General features: G+C 42.1%; 1 protein-coding gene across 5 annotated transcripts in view; it reads left to right on the top strand.

Moving 5' to 3' along the window:
- Window positions 1–2,894: 2,894 nt before the first annotated feature.
- OSBPL8 (oxysterol binding protein like 8) overlaps window positions 2,895–17,360 on the top strand; it is a 68,300-nt gene continuing 53,834 nt past the window's right edge. For 2 of the 5 annotated variants that reach the window (XM_028745339.2, XM_028745334.2), the window contains exons 1-2: window positions 2,895–3,181; window positions 17,111–17,198. In XM_028745339.2, the coding sequence (XP_028601172.2) occupies window positions 17,157–17,198 (42 nt within the window). In that variant the 5' untranslated portion in view covers window positions 2,895–3,181; window positions 17,111–17,156. Of the gene's footprint in view, window positions 3,182–4,254; window positions 4,344–14,833; window positions 14,856–17,110; window positions 17,199–17,360 lie in introns of those variants that run through there. The other 3 variants (XM_028745335.2, XM_028745336.2, XM_028745344.2) reach the window with 3 other exon arrangements.

Here is a 17,360-nt window from a genome sequence, read left to right as displayed (position 1 = left end):
TCTGTTGCTGCTCCATCAGAATGTTTTGAAGTTCTTCTGTGGTGAGCTCCGTTTTGTGGTCCTTCACTAACTCCTCCACATCATCACTACTCACTTGCAAGCCCAAGGACCTGTTGTTCTGTTAATGGTTCTCTTGGCTTTGCAGCATTTATCCATTTCCGCACAGTCACACAATCAAATTGCAAGAGTGCTTTTGAAAATACCGTAGCTGAACTGGGTTCCACAGAGTCACAAAAACAAATAAACCGAAAAAGTTGCAAAAACAAAATCACCGAAAAAGTCGAAAAACAAAATCACCAAATATAAGCTCCAAATATCACCTCTGTGTTGCATGGGTGCTCGGGACTCGCCAGCTGACAGACTTCAGCAGAAGCACTCAGAACAGAAGTGTAGCATGTTTGGCTTCCGAAAAAAGTTTGCAAACCAAAGCATCTACTTCTGGGTTTGCGGCGTTTGGGTTCCGATTTGTTCATCAACTAAGCCATTTGAGAACCAAGGTTCCACTGTATTCCACTTCCATCTAGAAAACAAGATAACTGGGACAGGGAAGGTAGATTCATTGACCATCTTCTCCCCCTCCATAGCTCACAAGCCGAAGCCGTTTAAAGATAGGGAGTTAGCAAATCTATAGAAATCTTACACTTGGAGAGCATTTAATGTCTGACTCTTGGGAATATTTCTTTTATGTAGGAGTTTTATTTATAGAGGTTTGCTCTAAGGGCAGAATTAATAATAAAATACACCGAAGACAGCAAAACCTGTCTTCAAGGAACAGAACTGTGATGTAAACAAACATTAGAATCAGATAATGAAGCTTTTGTGCTGCAGTCATATCACAAAGGAAAAATGGAAAAATGCTTACTGAAAAGGTTGCTTAGCTGGAAAGCTTGTTATAAAGGCCAAAAACGCAGAACAGTTTTCTGAGTTATGAGTCTATAGGTGTCAAGCAACATTTTAGTTCACAGTAAAAGCTGTGACAACCCATCCTATTAAGCTGTCCAGGATGTAATTTTCTATCTCAGCCTTATTCAACAGGGACCCTCCAGATGTTTTGGACAATTTCCATTGCCCTGACCATTAGCCATGCAGGCTGGGGCTGATGCCAGTTGTAGTCCAAAACATCTGGAGGGTACCTGGTTGAGGATGCTGCTCTAACTGCAACCTGGCATGGTAGTTCATTTTAACACCTCCTACGAAAGCATGTCAAAGTGCAGGTAGATAAATAGGTACCACTTTGGCGGGAAGGTAAACGGCGTTTCCGTGCGCTGCTCTGGTTCGCCAGAAGCGGCTTAGTCATGCTGGCCACATGACCCGGAAGCTGTACGCCGGCTCCCTCGGCCAATAAAGCAAGATGAGTGCCGCAACCCCAGAGTTGGCCACGACTGGACCTAACGGTCAAGGGTCCCTTTACCTTTACTACTGCATTTAGATCCAGCCTCTCTTCTACATGTTATGTAAAGCCAGCGTCACTTAAGCTAGTGCTTGTGAGCAGGGAAGGAGCAGTTTCTTAATTCTTTCCCTTCACATATTAGTGGAAACACTAAAAACACCCACTCACCGTATATGCTTTACAATCAGTAGCACTTCCTTGTCTCTATATTTCAATTCTGTATAGCTGCTCTCAGCAGTATATGTTAGCCCAATAAAAGTGGTAAGAAAGCAAATTCTCTTGGAGCTCTCCTCCCCGCTTTTTGGAAGCTTTCTACAAAAACTCAACTTGGTAGCCCATCTCGAAGAAGGAAAACTCTGTGAAACTTTATTCCTACAAACTGCACAGTAGGTGGGTGTCCAGTAACAAACAACCATCAGTCACCAACTATGGTGTACAATCCAAGCCTATCCTATCAAGAGAGGTGTGCCTAAACCCGCTGAACTCAATAGGCTTAAGCACACATAACTCTTCTCAAGCTTTTAGTCTTAAGCAGCCATCACTAAGCCATCCATGTCCAATTCACAAGTATATTTAGCTATTAAGCTACATATAAAAGTAGGCGTGGGGGGCAGTGTAGAGAATCACGCATCCAAAGAGTATGCTTCCAAATTAGTGCGGCTTGTCCGAAAGATGCAGTGTTTTAAGAAGTTTCTAGGGAGGGGGCTGCAAGATCAAACACGAAGAACTCCGATAATGATTTCAGCTATGTATAGGAAGCAGCAGCTAGCTGGATAGTTGCAAAACCAGACGTTTTAAGTTGTTAACATAATTTCGGGTCCCGGATGAATGAGCTAAAATTTGCTTTTAGCAACAGTTCAGATCTTACATAAAACATTGTTTTAATGGAAGAAAACTAATGGAAAAAAGATTACGATTATTTGAGCTTATTCCACATCTTCCCTAGTAATGCCTAGTAATGCAGTTCCAGAGGTTGCAATCCTAGTGGGAGGGAGACGAGGGTGTGCTGATCTGGGCTAAATGTCCTGCTGCGACGACTGAAGCAAGAGCTCAAAAAAATTGCCTTTTCTGTCTATGGGGTGGCGCCCTGAACGCGCACGCCCCCCAACCCGAAGTCCTGAACTGCTTGGCCCTGGAGAAAGAAGAGAGCGCGTGTGTGTTTATATGCGTGCGTGTGAACTGGGGCCAAGTACGTATTCTCTCGCCAGGCTGTTCTGCGCAGGGACCTCGGGAGACAAAAAGGGCGGGCCCACAGCGCGAGGCCTGCATGTAGCTCTGCAGAACCAGCGGATTAAAAAAATAATAAAACCCCAGAGGGCGGCGTCTCTGCCTGTTACCTCAGCGCCGTGCCCAGGATCCCCTATCACGTGATCCGCGAGAAGGGCGTGGTTGCGCGCGAAAGTCTCCCCCTCCCGCCCTCCGCGCGCCGGTCCCCTTCCACAGCAGGGTCTGTGCGCAGGAGGCGATAGAGAGGTAGCGCGGCGGCCGTTGATGAGAGCATCAAGCGGCGACTCCGAACCTGCAACGGCAGCGAGTCCGCGAGGGAGAGTGAGGAGGGGAGGGGGAGAAGAGCGAGCAGGCGGGCGCGCGGCCGACCGGCTTCAGTCAGCGCGAGCGGCGGCGTGAGGGGGGGGGGCGGCGGAGGCAGCGCTTCCCTCAGCGGCGTTCCGCTTTTCTCCTCCTCAAGCCATCTCAGGTCGCTCTGGCCCGGCCCCTCTCTCCGGGGGTGGCGGGTCCGGGGGACGGAGGGGGTCACTCCGCCCCTTCGCCCGGGGACCCCTGGGAACCGAGGTAAGAAGGACGGGCGTGGGGTGGGGTGGGGGCGTTGCCCTAGCGAGCCGTGGGGCGCCCTTGTCCCACTGGGCGTTTGCTGGCCCAGAGTGAGGATGCGCGGCGGTGGGGAAGACGCGGGCGGGGGGCTGCGCATTCAGACGAGCGTCTGTGGGAGGGAGGTCCCGGGTTGGGCGCTGGCGCGGCGTGACCTTGGGCACGTCTCCCAGCCCTGGCGGTTTTGACAGCAGCCACGGAGGCGAGAGGAGACTCCGGTGCTGCTGTCATAAAAAAAAGTTAAAGAGCTGTTGTGGCCCAAGGGAGCGGGGGTGGAAGCGATGGAAACTGGCAACTACTGGGAGTGAGTCCTAATTCTTATACCTGCTCTCTGGTCTTGCCCACGTGGGTTTTATGTCTGTAACAATAGGTCAGGTGGATAAAGGATCCTGACAAGCCACATTTTAATGTGCCGTACTCTACTTGAATTCATCATATTTATATATTAGGTTTATGACACGTGTTTTCAGTAACTTCCTGTAAATAGAGGGCAATCAGGCAGTTTTTCTCTGGTTTCCTCCACCTATAACTAAGGGTGCCAGTTACCCTGCCCCTCTGCAGAGCTGCTAAGGGATAGATATATAACCAATTTGCGGGCGGAGGGGAATTGGAAGGTGCTGCAAGAGGCTTAAGCAAGAAAACCAGGCAATAGGGTGGTGCCATATAAGTTGCAAAGTAATCACACCCTACCTTGTTGTTCTCATTACCAATAATTGGCAGGTCCCACAACTTGACATGGATTTTTCAGTACTTGCTTTCCTTCCTCCAATTAGTCAACCCTGTGCAAGTGGGTTGGTCAGTTGTTTACTAGGAGTCTGAGTGTATGACGGCAGCTGGGTTATTTATTCTGAGGATAGGTATGTATTATGTGCTCCTAAATAATTATGAATGCAATTTCTAGTTGGTTCTATGCAAATTTACCTGCCAGCACACCCCTCTAATTTATATAGTGCTTGTTTCTGAAGGGGTATATGGGGTGTTGTGGTGGGAAATACTACCTCTAGTGGGACATGTTGTGCCCTTTGTCCCCACCCCACACTCAGTTCTCACCTGTGGCTCCTAGAAGCTGTCAGCATGTGACAGTGGCCACACCCATGGAACTTCTTCAACTGGCCTGCTAAACCAGGTGAGTATAACTGATGTGTCTCAAACCTTCAGTGAGTTAGGGACTTCCCCTGCATTCAAAGACAGGCTCCAGCAGATTAAGAGGATGAGACCAATAACGGGTCCAGTGGTCAAGAAAGCGGTTTCTTCATGTGCTGCAGAGGGAAGTGAGTGACAAATGAGGCTTGTCAAGGGAAGGGAAGGGAACCCATCTAGGAGGAGGAAAGCTATGATTCTAAACTTCTGCTGCTTTGCGGGATATAACACAAATCTGGAGTGGAGTCCATAAGACAATTGAATGGCGCCTTATACGCCTCCTTCTGTCAACTCCTGCAGCCAAGCTGGTGCCAAACATATTGCTTTCCTTTCCTTTGGACCACATCACCAAGGCCAAAAGGAGGGATCTTTTCTTCTGGACAGCCCAGGACCTCCATACACACTGCTCAGGCTTGCATCCCAGGGAGGTCACTCAGGTGCTGCTAACGCAGCGGTTTGACTTAAACCCCTGCTTAAACAGATGCCAACAACATGTTTCTAAATAGGCCATGATTCTGTTCACACTTTAGATTTTGTGATTGGTGTTATAACATAGAAACAGAGTTGAATCAATAGAAACTCTCCCTCAGTTCTGCGGTGCATCCTTGCACCATTCAGAAATTCTGCAGCTACAGAAAATAATGGAAAAAATGAGTTGTAAAACATCTGAGGAAAGGATGAGTTGTTGCAAGGTCAGAGGACCAACTAGACTTTCTGGATATGGCCTGCAGTTGTGTTTGGCAAGATTGGGCAATTTTTTAGTACCAAGGCAGGTTTAAGAATACTCTATAGTTGGTTTGACTGTTTAAAATAACCTCCCCTGTGCTGATGCCGCCTCTATCCTAGCAAACATCAACATGTCTTTTGCACTCGCTGCAGGTGCAGGAGGATATATTTTTGTGGTGAATCCAGCATGATGCATGCATACATACATAATTTGCCAGTTGTCGTAGAGGCAGGGCTGTTTTTACTGGCAGTGTCACCAACTTGAGGTAGGTTGCAAGTACAAGAGTTTTACAGCCTTTTGTTTGGGAACCTCACCAGAATCTAGCTTCTGGATACTTTGCTGTTAAAAAATAACATAAATGCAGTGGGCATATGAAAGGAAAAAGACAAAAGAAAATTTAATAGGGGTGGGGAAAAGAGAATTATCAGCAGTGATGATAGCAGGTAAGGAGTATTGGGATCTTTTAAATCCCATTTTCCACATCGCCGACTGCTCATGCTTGACTCTGGAAATGAGGCTAGCTCCAGTTTCTGGTGGCTCATCGCCACTGGCTCACCTTTTATAAATTAAACAGCATTGATTACTGTATTGTGTCCATGATCCAGTGAATTCTTCTGTTACAACATCTAGGATGTATATAACACCAAACATTTATTTATTTGTGGATATATCACCTTTCTTCCCTAATAATGGCCCCAAGACAGGTTACAAAAGTTAAAATGAAATAAAAACCAATTTAAACTATATCAGGATTAGAATATCAAAAACCAAAAACCAAAAGAGCAGAGTTAAACTTTCAGTCTCAAATTAAAAAAACAAAAGGCAAGTAGAATAAAAAATACATAGCCCACCCTAATGTCATGGGGGCCAGTGATGGAGACCGTCTAACTTCCCTAGTAAGAGAATTCCATAGCAATGTGCTACCACAGAAAAGGCCCTGTCCCATATTTCTGCTAACTAACCCTTTATTGGTGGTAGGGTATACAGCAGTGTCTTGGATTATTATTTTATCCGACAGGCAGGTTCATATGGAAGAAGGGAGTGTTTCAAATATCTTCGCCCTGTTTAGGGTTTCAGTGGTAAATACCAGCACCTTGAATTGGGCTGTAAAAAATGGAGCTTATTTACATACACAAATCTCTTTAGTCTGGTCAACTAATACTGTTTTGTGAAGAGGCCACTTTAAAGTGATTAAAACCTTAATCCTGATTTTTGTGAACTTGTGATCTAGATCACTTCTGCTTCATGGTTCTGTGTAACTAAAAAACTTGCACATTTCCATGCCAACACAAGTTTATTGAATTTAATAAGGAGACTGTGTCATCTGTTTTGTTTTTTGTAACTACAGAGACCATACAGCTGTGGAAGAATACTTCAGCATAGACATTTATAAAATATGTGGTTGTCTTCAAAATCATTGTACAAGAGACAGGATTTTGAGTGCGTGCATGCAAGTGTATAGTTCTGTTTCTGTGATTGCCCAGGTGCTTGAGGGCTGACTGCTGGAAAGAGCTATACGTCCTTCAGTAATATGTGCATTTATCTCCTTTGCCCCGCATTTACTGTATTCCTTCTATTCTCCCTGCTGCCTCGTTTCTTTAGTAACAGTTATTGCAGTAAAGATTTTTTCGTTCTTTATTGAATGTCTTTCTGAGGTATATCTTTCCCCACTGGGCTGCCTTTCTCGGAAATCTCAGTGATTTTGCTCCTGTATAGCAAAAAATGTTTTTCTTTCCCATTTGAGAGCAGGCAGGATTTCCTTGTACAAATTCAGTTTGAGTATGATTTAATCTGTGACTCTACCTCCAATATCCTTTTTCCAAGTTCTACTTTTTCAAGTATGTCGGAATCAGCTTATGATTGGAAAGTTTGTCTGCTGACATTTGCTTTTCTATTGCACACTACCTTTAATATATCTGGGAGTCCTGACAGATGCAGGGCTTAAAAAAATTCTTTTTCACTGTAAAATGATTCTAATTTCATTAGAAATTTTGCAAACATTATTTTTGTTTCCTGTGGAGTAATTTTACTTTTACATTTTTTCAAGGGCCCTCAGTCCTAAAAAATCTCATGAAAACTAGTCATTTCACATATGTTGCACATATACTACAAGTGATTTGTTTTCTTTATTTACCTTGCTGGCATTTTTGTGAATCCCCAAAAGGATGCAACTGGATCTTGGCGCTCTGAAGAACAGAACTCTAAACCAAAAACAAATATTGGTTGGTTTCACTGCTGTGCAAATATCTGTAGCAGCCAAAAGAACAATATGCTAGTTTAATTTTAGACTGCAGCTCAGTCGTCTAGGGTGTGCAATTCAAATATGCATTAAAAAAAAACCCTTTCACTGAATTATATAGATCAGATTACTATCTGATATAAAATGTAACATTGCATTAAAAAATATGTAGTTACCCAGATTTGTTCCTGATTCCCTAAATATGATAGTTTTCAGATAATATTTTTGCATAATAGTTTTCTCTAGTGGTCAGAGATAAATTAGTGTGCCACATATAGCACCACTGTTCTATTGTTTACTCTTTTTCATATGCAGAGTTACCAGGCAAATTTTCTTCAAACTAGAGTGTATGAGTGCCTTTGGAACCATGCATTCCTTGTCTTAATATTATTTTGTATTCCTCTGCTTTCCTCCCATCCTTTAAAGTGTTGATTTAGTTTCAAATTTCTCTGTGTATGCTTACAATTCTCAAATGGTTTTTCCTTTGGGGATTCTATCTGTACAAGTGCTTTGAGGACTGTCTGTAAACTTACTTTACTCTATTTATCAGATCTTCAAGGTCTTATTCTGCTTTTGCCGCCTTTGGAAATAATTTGGAAAATGATTGCCTTGGCTGACTTGCATAGATTACTTAGAAAAATTTACACTTGCTATGATATCTTATCAAAGATTCTGCAGCACTGTTGCTCAAACTGCAGATTCATATAGCAGCAAGCAGGCTCGTTGCCAGTTTAAGAACATTAGTTTTAAGTGTGGAAAGCGGAAAGAAGGCGTGTGACGGTTTGCAAACTGAGCTGCATGTGCTGCAATATACACAGATAATTTTATGTTATGCTAATAGACTCATCCTATTTATTTATTATGTTAACTAACATGGAATATTATTGCAGTGGCTTACAAAAATAGTGAAATGCTTATACAAATAAACAAATAAAATACAGTAACTCTAAATCACTTACAAGTAAAAATGAACTAGCTGTCTATAAAACTCATTAAAATGTAGCAACTGACAGCCTTCTTGATTCTTTATTTTGCTTTATCAATTGTGTGAGAGGTAAGAGAAGTAAGGCAAGTGGATCTCATGATTGAGGAAGCTACCACAAAGAAGGCCCAAGACCATATGGTGTTGTGAGTCACCTGGAGAATTCCTGGAGAGGGTGGTATCATTCAAAGGAGGAATGGGAGGAGCTCAGGGACCTGGAGGAATCCAATCTGGACAAGGGCTCTAGTGGGTTGGGGATTGATGATTCAGGAACCCAAGAAGTGGATGGTCCACGGGAAGTTGGGGGATGAAGAGGTTCAGATCCACAGGAGGGCTCAAGTGAATTGCCTGTGGGCCTTCTGAAGGCTTCAATACTTGAAAGTGAGCTGGCATGAGACTCTTTTCCTGTGAGGGAGTGGCTGTCTGCTTTGAGAGAGGCACCTGGGTAGAAAATGGATAGTGAGCCAGCTTGATGCCTTCATCTTCAAGGGCACCAGCACCAGCTCATGCCAATGCTGCATGCCCAGTCTGCTTAGAGGCGTGCCCATTTGCTTGGACAGTCTTCAGACTTGGGCTGCTTGCTGCACAAATAGTCATGCCGATGCATTCAAAAGCAGAGTCTAGGATATGTGTCACTTGTTGAATAAACGTCTTAGCAATACCTAGTCATGCACCTTAGAGGTCTTCTGTGCTTTATGACGTTGTAACCTGTAGGCTCAAGTTTGTGCGCTGTACTGAATTGCTAAATAAAACCTTTAAACAACCTGCTTGTGGTGACAGTGTGAGTTCCAAGTCCAATGATGGGGATCAGGATATATAGCTGCACTCCAGAAAAAGTGCTCCAAAGCAAGTAGCTTTTAGACAATCTTAAAAGTATGTCTTGGAGGTTCTTCTTCTAGTGAAGTCATTGTTATGTGGTTCTGTTCCTCTGTTTAAAATTGTATAAAGCTAGTTGTTGACTAAGGATTTGTAAAGTTGAAGGCAGTGGTGACTACCTTTTGCTTCCTCCTATCCTGTTTCTGCTGATGGTGTCTTGTTCTGCATATGTTAGCTGCTCTTGTTTCATTTCCATTCTCTCATTTTCATCTTGACTCTGCTTTTATTTTACTGTCTTTGCCCACTTGTTAGAGAAGTGAAAGAAAGTGGTTACTGGCCATTTAAAGGATCTTGGTGTGTATTATTGGAGGGAGGCAGAGTAGAATAAATCTATAATTTGTAGCATTTGTAGTAATGTAAAGGTAAAGGTACCCCTGCCCGTACGGGCCAGTCTTGACAGACTCTAGGGTTGTGCGCCCATCTCACTCAAGAGGCCGGGGGCCAGCGCTGTCCGGAGACACTTCCGGGTCACGTGGCCAGCATGACAAAGCCGCATCTGGCGAGCCAGCGCAGCACACGGAACGCCGTTTACCTTCCCGCTAGTAAGCGGTCCCTATTTATCTACTTGCACCCAGAGGTGCTTTCGAACTGCTAGGTTGGCAGGCGCTGGGACCGAGCAACGGGAGCGCACCCCGCCGCGGGGATTCGAACCACCGACCTTTCGATCGGCAAGCCCTAGGCGCTGAGGCTTTTACCCACAGCGCCACCCGCGTCCCCATATTTGTAGTAATAGTGATCTCCTAATCCTACACATTCATTCTCCCTCCTTTTCCCCAGCTGCCCTTTATGTGAAGGTTTTTGCAGCAGAGGTGCTGTGTGGGGCATTCTCTCCCTGGATATGCTAATCTGATGTCAAATTTAATGACCTTTTGGTACTAAAGATCTTTTATTTATCTTGATCTTTAAAAATCTGTAATTCTTACAATTCTGCTATCTGCTGATGGTTTTATTTATCTATTATTAAAATCCTCAACGGCTAAGAGAAAGGCTATGTCAAGACCTCACTAACAGTGCAATATTTTGTCAGTGGTATTCAGTTTCTGCTAAGAAAGACTTTGTGAGTTGCTCACTAGTTTGCCCACAGCTATGTATTTTCAGGAACAAGCAGGATCAAAGGTTATACAGATTATTTGAATTTGTCTAAAATGTTCTTCGCAGGTTGCTCAAGAAACTGCCTAGAGGTATGGTTGTTTCTTCTTTGCAGAAAGTCTCCAGTTCACTGCAAGAGACTTCCATGTTCTTTTTTGTTGTTAGTGAAACTTTTCAGCATAATAATAATAATAATAATAATAAAACCTTTAATGTCACTACAGGGACGCGGGTTGCGCTGTGGGTAAAAGCCTCAGTGCCTAGGGCTTGCCGATCGTCAGGTCAGCGGTTCGAATCCCCGCGGCGGGGTGCGCTCCCGTTGTTCGGTCCCAGCGCCTGCCAACCTAGCAGTTCGAAAGCACCCCCGGGTGCAAGTAGATAAATAGGGACCGCTTACTAGTGGGAAGGTAAACGGCGTTCCGTGTGCTGTGCTGGCTCGCCAGAGCAGCTTCGTCACGCTGGCCACGTGACCCGGAAGTGTCTCCGGACAGCGCTGGCCCCCGGCCTCTTGAGTGAGATGGGCGCACAACCCTAGAGTCTGTCAAGACTGGCCCGTATGGGCAGGGGTACCTTTACCTTTACCTTTAATGTCACTACACCACCTGTGTGCAGTGAAATTAAACAATACAATTTAAAAATGGAGACTCACTTAGGCAGTTCTTGTGCTGTCTTGTTGCCATTATATCTCTTGTAGCCTGCTCATCATGTCCACAGTTTGGACTTTACTCCATAGTAAGGTAAAGGTAAACGACCCCTGGACAGTTAAGTCCACCCAAAGGCGACTATGGGATGCGGCACTAATCTCCGCTATCAGGCCAAGGGAGCCGGTGTTTGTCCACAGACAGCTTTCCGGGTCATGTGGCCAGCATGACTAAACTGCTTCTGGCGCAACGGAACACTGTGATGGAAGCTAGAGCACGCGGAAATGCCGTTTAATTTTATTACATTATTATTTTTTTATTTCTATACCGCTTTATATTTTTAATAAAAATCTCAAAGCGGTTTACAGCATACTAAATCAATAAATCAATAAAACAATAGCTGGGTGATGTTCCTCTGGCCTCATGAGGAGCCTCTTTTGTGGGGCTGGTAGGTGTGGGCCCCGCCCCCTAGGCCAGGTGGAAGGGGCCTTGCGGGGAATGGCCTTCCCGCTGCAGTGGTACCTGTTTATCTACTTGCACCGGTGTTCTTTCAAACTGCTAGGTTGGCAGAAGCTGGGACATAGCAACGGGAGCTCACCCCCTCGCATGGATTCAAACTGCCGACTTCCAATCAGCAAGCCCAAGAGGCTCAGTGGTTTAAACCACAGCACCACCCGCGTCCCTTACTCCTCCACAGTATCTCTGTATGGTAAAGAGTAAAAAGCAGTGTGATTTGTCCTGAACTTTGAAATATGAGAGGAACTCATTTTTGTTTAACCCAAACAAAATGGCTACTTAATGGGGTAAAACCTATTTATCTGGTTCACAAACATTATATACTGCTTGATTGTATTTTTTTAATTAAAAAAAACTCTCAAAGCGTATGATTATGAGCTATGGGATTCAAAGCAGTGTGCTTTGCAGCTGAGCAATCCTAAGACATTAAGTTTGGCATTGCCTCTTTTCTGTTCAAACATTTATCTGCTAAATGATTTGGCCTGAAAATAGAAGCTGCATAATGCTACAAGCCTCCTGGTCTCTCAGCTTATTGTGGAAGCATGCCGTGCTGGAGTTGTTATGAAGAGTCAGTTTACTGTTTGGCAAAGGAGATGTAAATGTCCTCCTGGAATTTCCCTTTGCCACTTGGTTGCTAAGTGATCATCTTTATGGGCATAGGAATTCTGCTCTCCACCTTCATGACGGGGTAGTGGAGCTCCTAGAAATGGGATATCGTGAATGTGTGACATATATACAAAGTACTTCCTTGCAAATAGCATTTGGGATGCCTTTTTGGAATGACTGCTTAACATTATTGTCACAAAGTATCTCTGTGATTTGGTACTCTGATTCATTGCCCAATTAACACATGACAGCCTCTCATTCTTACCTTTCTATTTGTCTTGATAAACTGGAAAGCTTGATTTTCAGTAATTCCAAAGAAGCCCAAGGCTGTAAGAGGGCTACCTTAATTAGTAGCCTTTCCAGTAGTTTATCCAAAGGGGTGATATCGTTTATTGGTAATATTATCTTCCTTAAAGCTAGTTCCTGTTTATAGTCTTACCTTCTTCTTTTGATCAGTAATATTTTTTTCATTAATTACAGTAACAAATTGAATTGCTCATTTATGAAGCATTGCTGACTTTGATCTGTGATAGTGTGAAAAAGTTAACATCTTTCAGCAGTTATTTGTGTTGAAAATGCAGTGGAAGCTATGCTGCATACTATAGCCACAATGTAAGAGTTTTGTCAGAAATAACTACTTTCTGACTTTCCCACATTTACTCACATTGTTACTGCTTCCATTATAACAGTTTGAATGGATTTGTGGGGTACGACTCCAAAGACACCATGTTTAATCATGTATTTAACTTGTTTGCGGCACTCAAATCAAGCTTGCGCATTGTAGTTCCTTGGGTCATTTTGAAGCCCATAAGGGCCTGGCTTTAAATAAACTATAGTAGTGAGAAAAACAAGCAGCCATGTCTTCGAAATTATTTGACCACTAGGGCAGCTTATTTCTGAATTATCTGTAACAGGTTGGCCCAACTTTTCATACCAAGTGGACTGCAAGAGTACTTTGACACAGAATTTGTGATTTTTAAGGAAAGGGAAGTAACATTACTGCCAGGTAACAGGGAAGGTTATATTATGGTAACTTTCCTTTGTGTGAGACTGTTGGATATCATTTTTAGATTTCTGTTTATCGTATGTGTTGTTTAAAAGCTCAGTAAAAAACATTTTAAAAATGGAAGATTGTGAATAGAGAAGCAACTTTTGTTTGAAAACTACTCTGAGTAAATGAACTTATATGTCTCATCTGAGCGAATGAGAAACATTGTAATTATTCAGACTTCCGTAGTACTAAATGGAGAAGATGACCATGCAAGTTTCATAAATGTGGTAAGCCATGGGATTCACAGTAAATACATATTGCTACATATTGCAACCTCTGGTTGACAAAAGGTGTTTTTACTATGGTGTTAGGAATTTGCCTAATGGTTAGGTATGGCCCGAATAGGGAAAGAATTCAAATATCTGTTCCTCTGGTTCTGAAGATACAATATGACAATTTGCCTTTTCATGTTTTGGACTGAATGATTATGCAGGTTAATTATAAACAGTATATAGAAATAGGTGGCAGTTGCATGTTGAAAGCGTTGGAGGTGTTACTTCATTTTCTTCTCACTTAAGCCTTAATTGCTGAATGAGGAAAATACTTGTAAATGCCCATCTGTTGGATGAGTGAGTGTAGTATTTCCCCCCCCCCCCTATTTATAAATTTGAATTTTACATTTCTGTCTAAGTGAAGTCAAGCATAAATATCTTTGGCTAAGAGAACATGTATCATTGTTTAGAATTGTCTTTATTTTTAGAATATACAGCCAAAATTTTTGCCTGCAGAATCTTCTCTCTGTAACTGATTGGAGAAGAAATATGTGTTATATGACCAAGCAGCGACTATTTTGAAGTCCTTTGCTGGGGATGGTGGAGACTTCATTTGACCCACATTTTAAGCAAATTGACTTAAATCACAGCCCCTGGAATAATACACTGATTGGAATATAAGTATCTTCAGGTTTTGCACTTGTGATACAGTTCTCAGCTTTATAAAGTGTAAACCTATTTTATAAATGCATGTTTTAGGATAAAATATGTTGAGAATGCATACATTGAGATTAAATACATTTTAAAATACATATTTTGGTATAGATTTTGTGGTTTAAATGTGAGGCTGGAATAAACCAATGAATCCCTACCCTTTGCTGTCCCCAAATGTGTAAGTCCTGTGTCCTAAGCAAATGACTAAACTTAAAACTTTGAAATAACATGAAATTTGGCCATTCTATTTTAGTATGTATATTTTAATTCAAATTTCATTTTGATGGCCATCTAGATTTGGTATATTCCAGAAGGCAGTATCAAATTCACCCCCTCCTTCTTCTTTTACATAGATAACCTATGGGGGTAGATCCTGTGGTTGAACTGTGGTGGAGTTACAGCAAAATGCATGGATGCATGAACTTGTAGCCTTACACATTGCTGGGTGGGGTGGGGGAGTTGCTAACATTACCATGGCTTCCACTGCTGTTCGGAACAAAATAATCAGGGCTTTGCCTGTTCTGTGCAATAAGTATGAGGCCTTACCTCTAAAGGTTAAATTCAGCTGAAGTTTTCTTTAGGCCCAGTGCAGACATTAGTATCTTCATCTGATAATGATAGTGTTCACATATTTTTCCTAACGCTTCCCTCTCCCTTTGTGTGTCCACCTTTGATGGAATTTTCCTGGTTTCTTTAATCCACAGTTTTCTAGGAAGTTTGAACAAAAAAAACACCTCATTTCAAACCAGGATCTGATTCTACTTTCAGGTCTTGATTTGGGGGAAGCCTTAAAACTACTGTTTCATGGTTCAGACAACACAAGAAGCTGTGGCTTCACAAACCAGGTATCTTAATCAATGTTGAGTGTATGATGGAAGGTGGGAAGGAATAACTAGAAAGGTACAAGGCTTGTTCCTGAATTGATAAGCAGTGGTTCATTGGAGTGGGATCTTTATACTGCAACTGGACCTCGATCTGCAATGCTATGTGCACTGGCACCTCGGAAGTAAATTACTTCAGAGTAAATATACATATGATTGGGTTGTTGTGTAGATTTTTATTGATTTATTTTTGTCCTGGCATTGCTCAAATACATTGATGCAAACAAGCTTTTGATATCTGTCTCTATCTAGAAGTTTGTGTGTTATTAGAGAGAATGAAAGAAATATTTCCTGCTGGGATGTGTTTCTTTCACCATCTTGCTGCTTTGATCTTAAGGATTTAAAGAATCTTATTTCTGTTATGGCATTTCTGTTGTTGCTAACATCAATAACCAAATTATTTTGGCTTCTTTTATAGGGGAGGGGTGGATTTATAAACCTTTTCGAGCACTAGTCACTGTCAGCAGTTCTTGTACAACGGCAAAAAAATTCTGTGTGTTGTGCTTTCAGTACTATTGGATAGTACTGTTTATATTCAATACAGAGAATTTAGTGGAAAACACAATTTCTGCAAGCAGTTCACATCATGGCTGCAGATACTGTAGACCAGTTGTTGAGGATGGCATACACAGGATTGTGGGAATTTAATTGGCATTGATAATGATGATGAAATGGTACTTCGAAACTTCTTAAACAGAAGTGATTTATATGCAAATTGGTTACAGTAGGTATGGGAAACCTTTTTCAGCCTGAGGGCCACTTCCCCTTATAGCTAACCTTATGGGGGACATATGCCTGTTTTAGATGCACCCAATGCAAAATTCGATGGGGTCATTCCCTCTCTTGTACACACACATGCATTCATACAACCCCCCCCCCACAGCACCCACTCACCCCTCCTCTCTTTCACTTACCACACCACATGGAGCTTTAGCTTTTTTAAAAAAACATAATTGCTGGAGGGCTGTGTTATTTTCATGGAGACTGCATCAGATGAAGAAGGGTTGACCTTTCCTTCCTCAGTTGTAACTTCCAACTTCCCAGTGCACCAATTATGCTTAAAAAAGCTTTCTATGCCCCCCCCCCCCCGTTTTTGCTCCTATAACATCTTGAGGGGAGGTCCTTTCATGATTTCCCAAAAGCTAATAACATCAACTACATTAGTGGTTTTCAAACTTTTTTCTCTGGGCCACACTTTCAGAAAAAAAATTTGCTCGTGCATCACCAACTTTTTTATGGATAAGAAATACATTGGAAAGCAAAAAGAAACAGCTCCTAACAGTGCTTGATTTATAACACGGGACACAATTATTTTGTAATATCCTCGGACACCCAGAAAGTATAAAGCATGAATCATTCCCAAAATATAATTATAAATGAGCCTCTTACATATGTACCTTAAGTATTTATACAAACTCAATGAGAGAGGTGAGCTTGTAGTATCACTTGGTTAGGGTTGCCATATTTCAAAAAGTTAAAATCCAGACACAAAAGTTGCTGAGTTTTTTTTGAGGGTTTTTTTAGGAAATTCACCCCCCAAAAAGGGCTGCCATATGCCCAGATTTTCCTGGATATTTTAATCGCTTTCTGAAAAATCTGCCCGGATGCTATTTTTGGAGGATGAATCCCAAATGTATGGCAGCCCTACACTTGATGTTCTTGCTCTCATTTTGAAAAGATATCTATCCATATATTGCAAATTAAAAAAACAACTATTTTGATACTATATGCTATATTACCCTGAAATGTTTAAATATTTCTTTGATTGTCCTTGAATTTTCCCGCCACACTTGCCATCCCCTCCTGCCACACCAGTATGGCTTGCCACACTCTTTGACAACCACTGAACTGCAAAGAATTCTGAAATCTATTCTAGCTTGTTCGTTGTATCATCAGCTTATTTTCACCAACTTACTGATTTAAATTGAGAGTCAAGTAATCTTCACATAGCCTATTACTGAATAGCGATCTGTATCCAGTTAGCTATTGTGTAAATACTTTGGAGAACAAAATTTGCTCACCTATCTACCTTTTCTTTATTTTCTAACAAAGTCAGCAGTATATCATCTACAAATACTGCTTTCTTATTTATTTTTAGAAATAAATTGTATTGGTGGTGAACAATGTGTCCTGCTGTGTTACTCATCAAAAGTAATTCGTTCAGTTGCAATATGTTACCTATATTCACAGTTAATTTTAGGTGTGTTTTTTCTTGATAGATACAGAATGGAAGGACTTTAAGTGAAAGACAAGTTCTGCTTCATTATGGAGACAACTAGCTTTGAAGGGGAGCCGGATAGAACTTCGGTAAGTAATTTTGTACATAGTGACTGGCAATGGTTAAATCCTAAACAAAGGGCATTTCCTCAGACAGCCATGTAGCTTCACAACCAACTAATACTGCAATCCTAAACATGTCTACTCAGAAGTAATTCCATTGAGTTCAGGGGGACCTAATCTCAGGTAAGT

This window comes from Podarcis muralis, chromosome 10, assembly GCF_964188315.1.
Source record: "Podarcis muralis chromosome 10, rPodMur119.hap1.1, whole genome shotgun sequence".
In the NCBI taxonomy this organism is placed as follows: Eukaryota; Metazoa; Chordata; class Lepidosauria; order Squamata; family Lacertidae; genus Podarcis; species Podarcis muralis.
The sequence above is the reverse complement of the archived record's forward strand: the minus strand, read 5'-3'. Positions and strand labels throughout refer to the sequence as shown.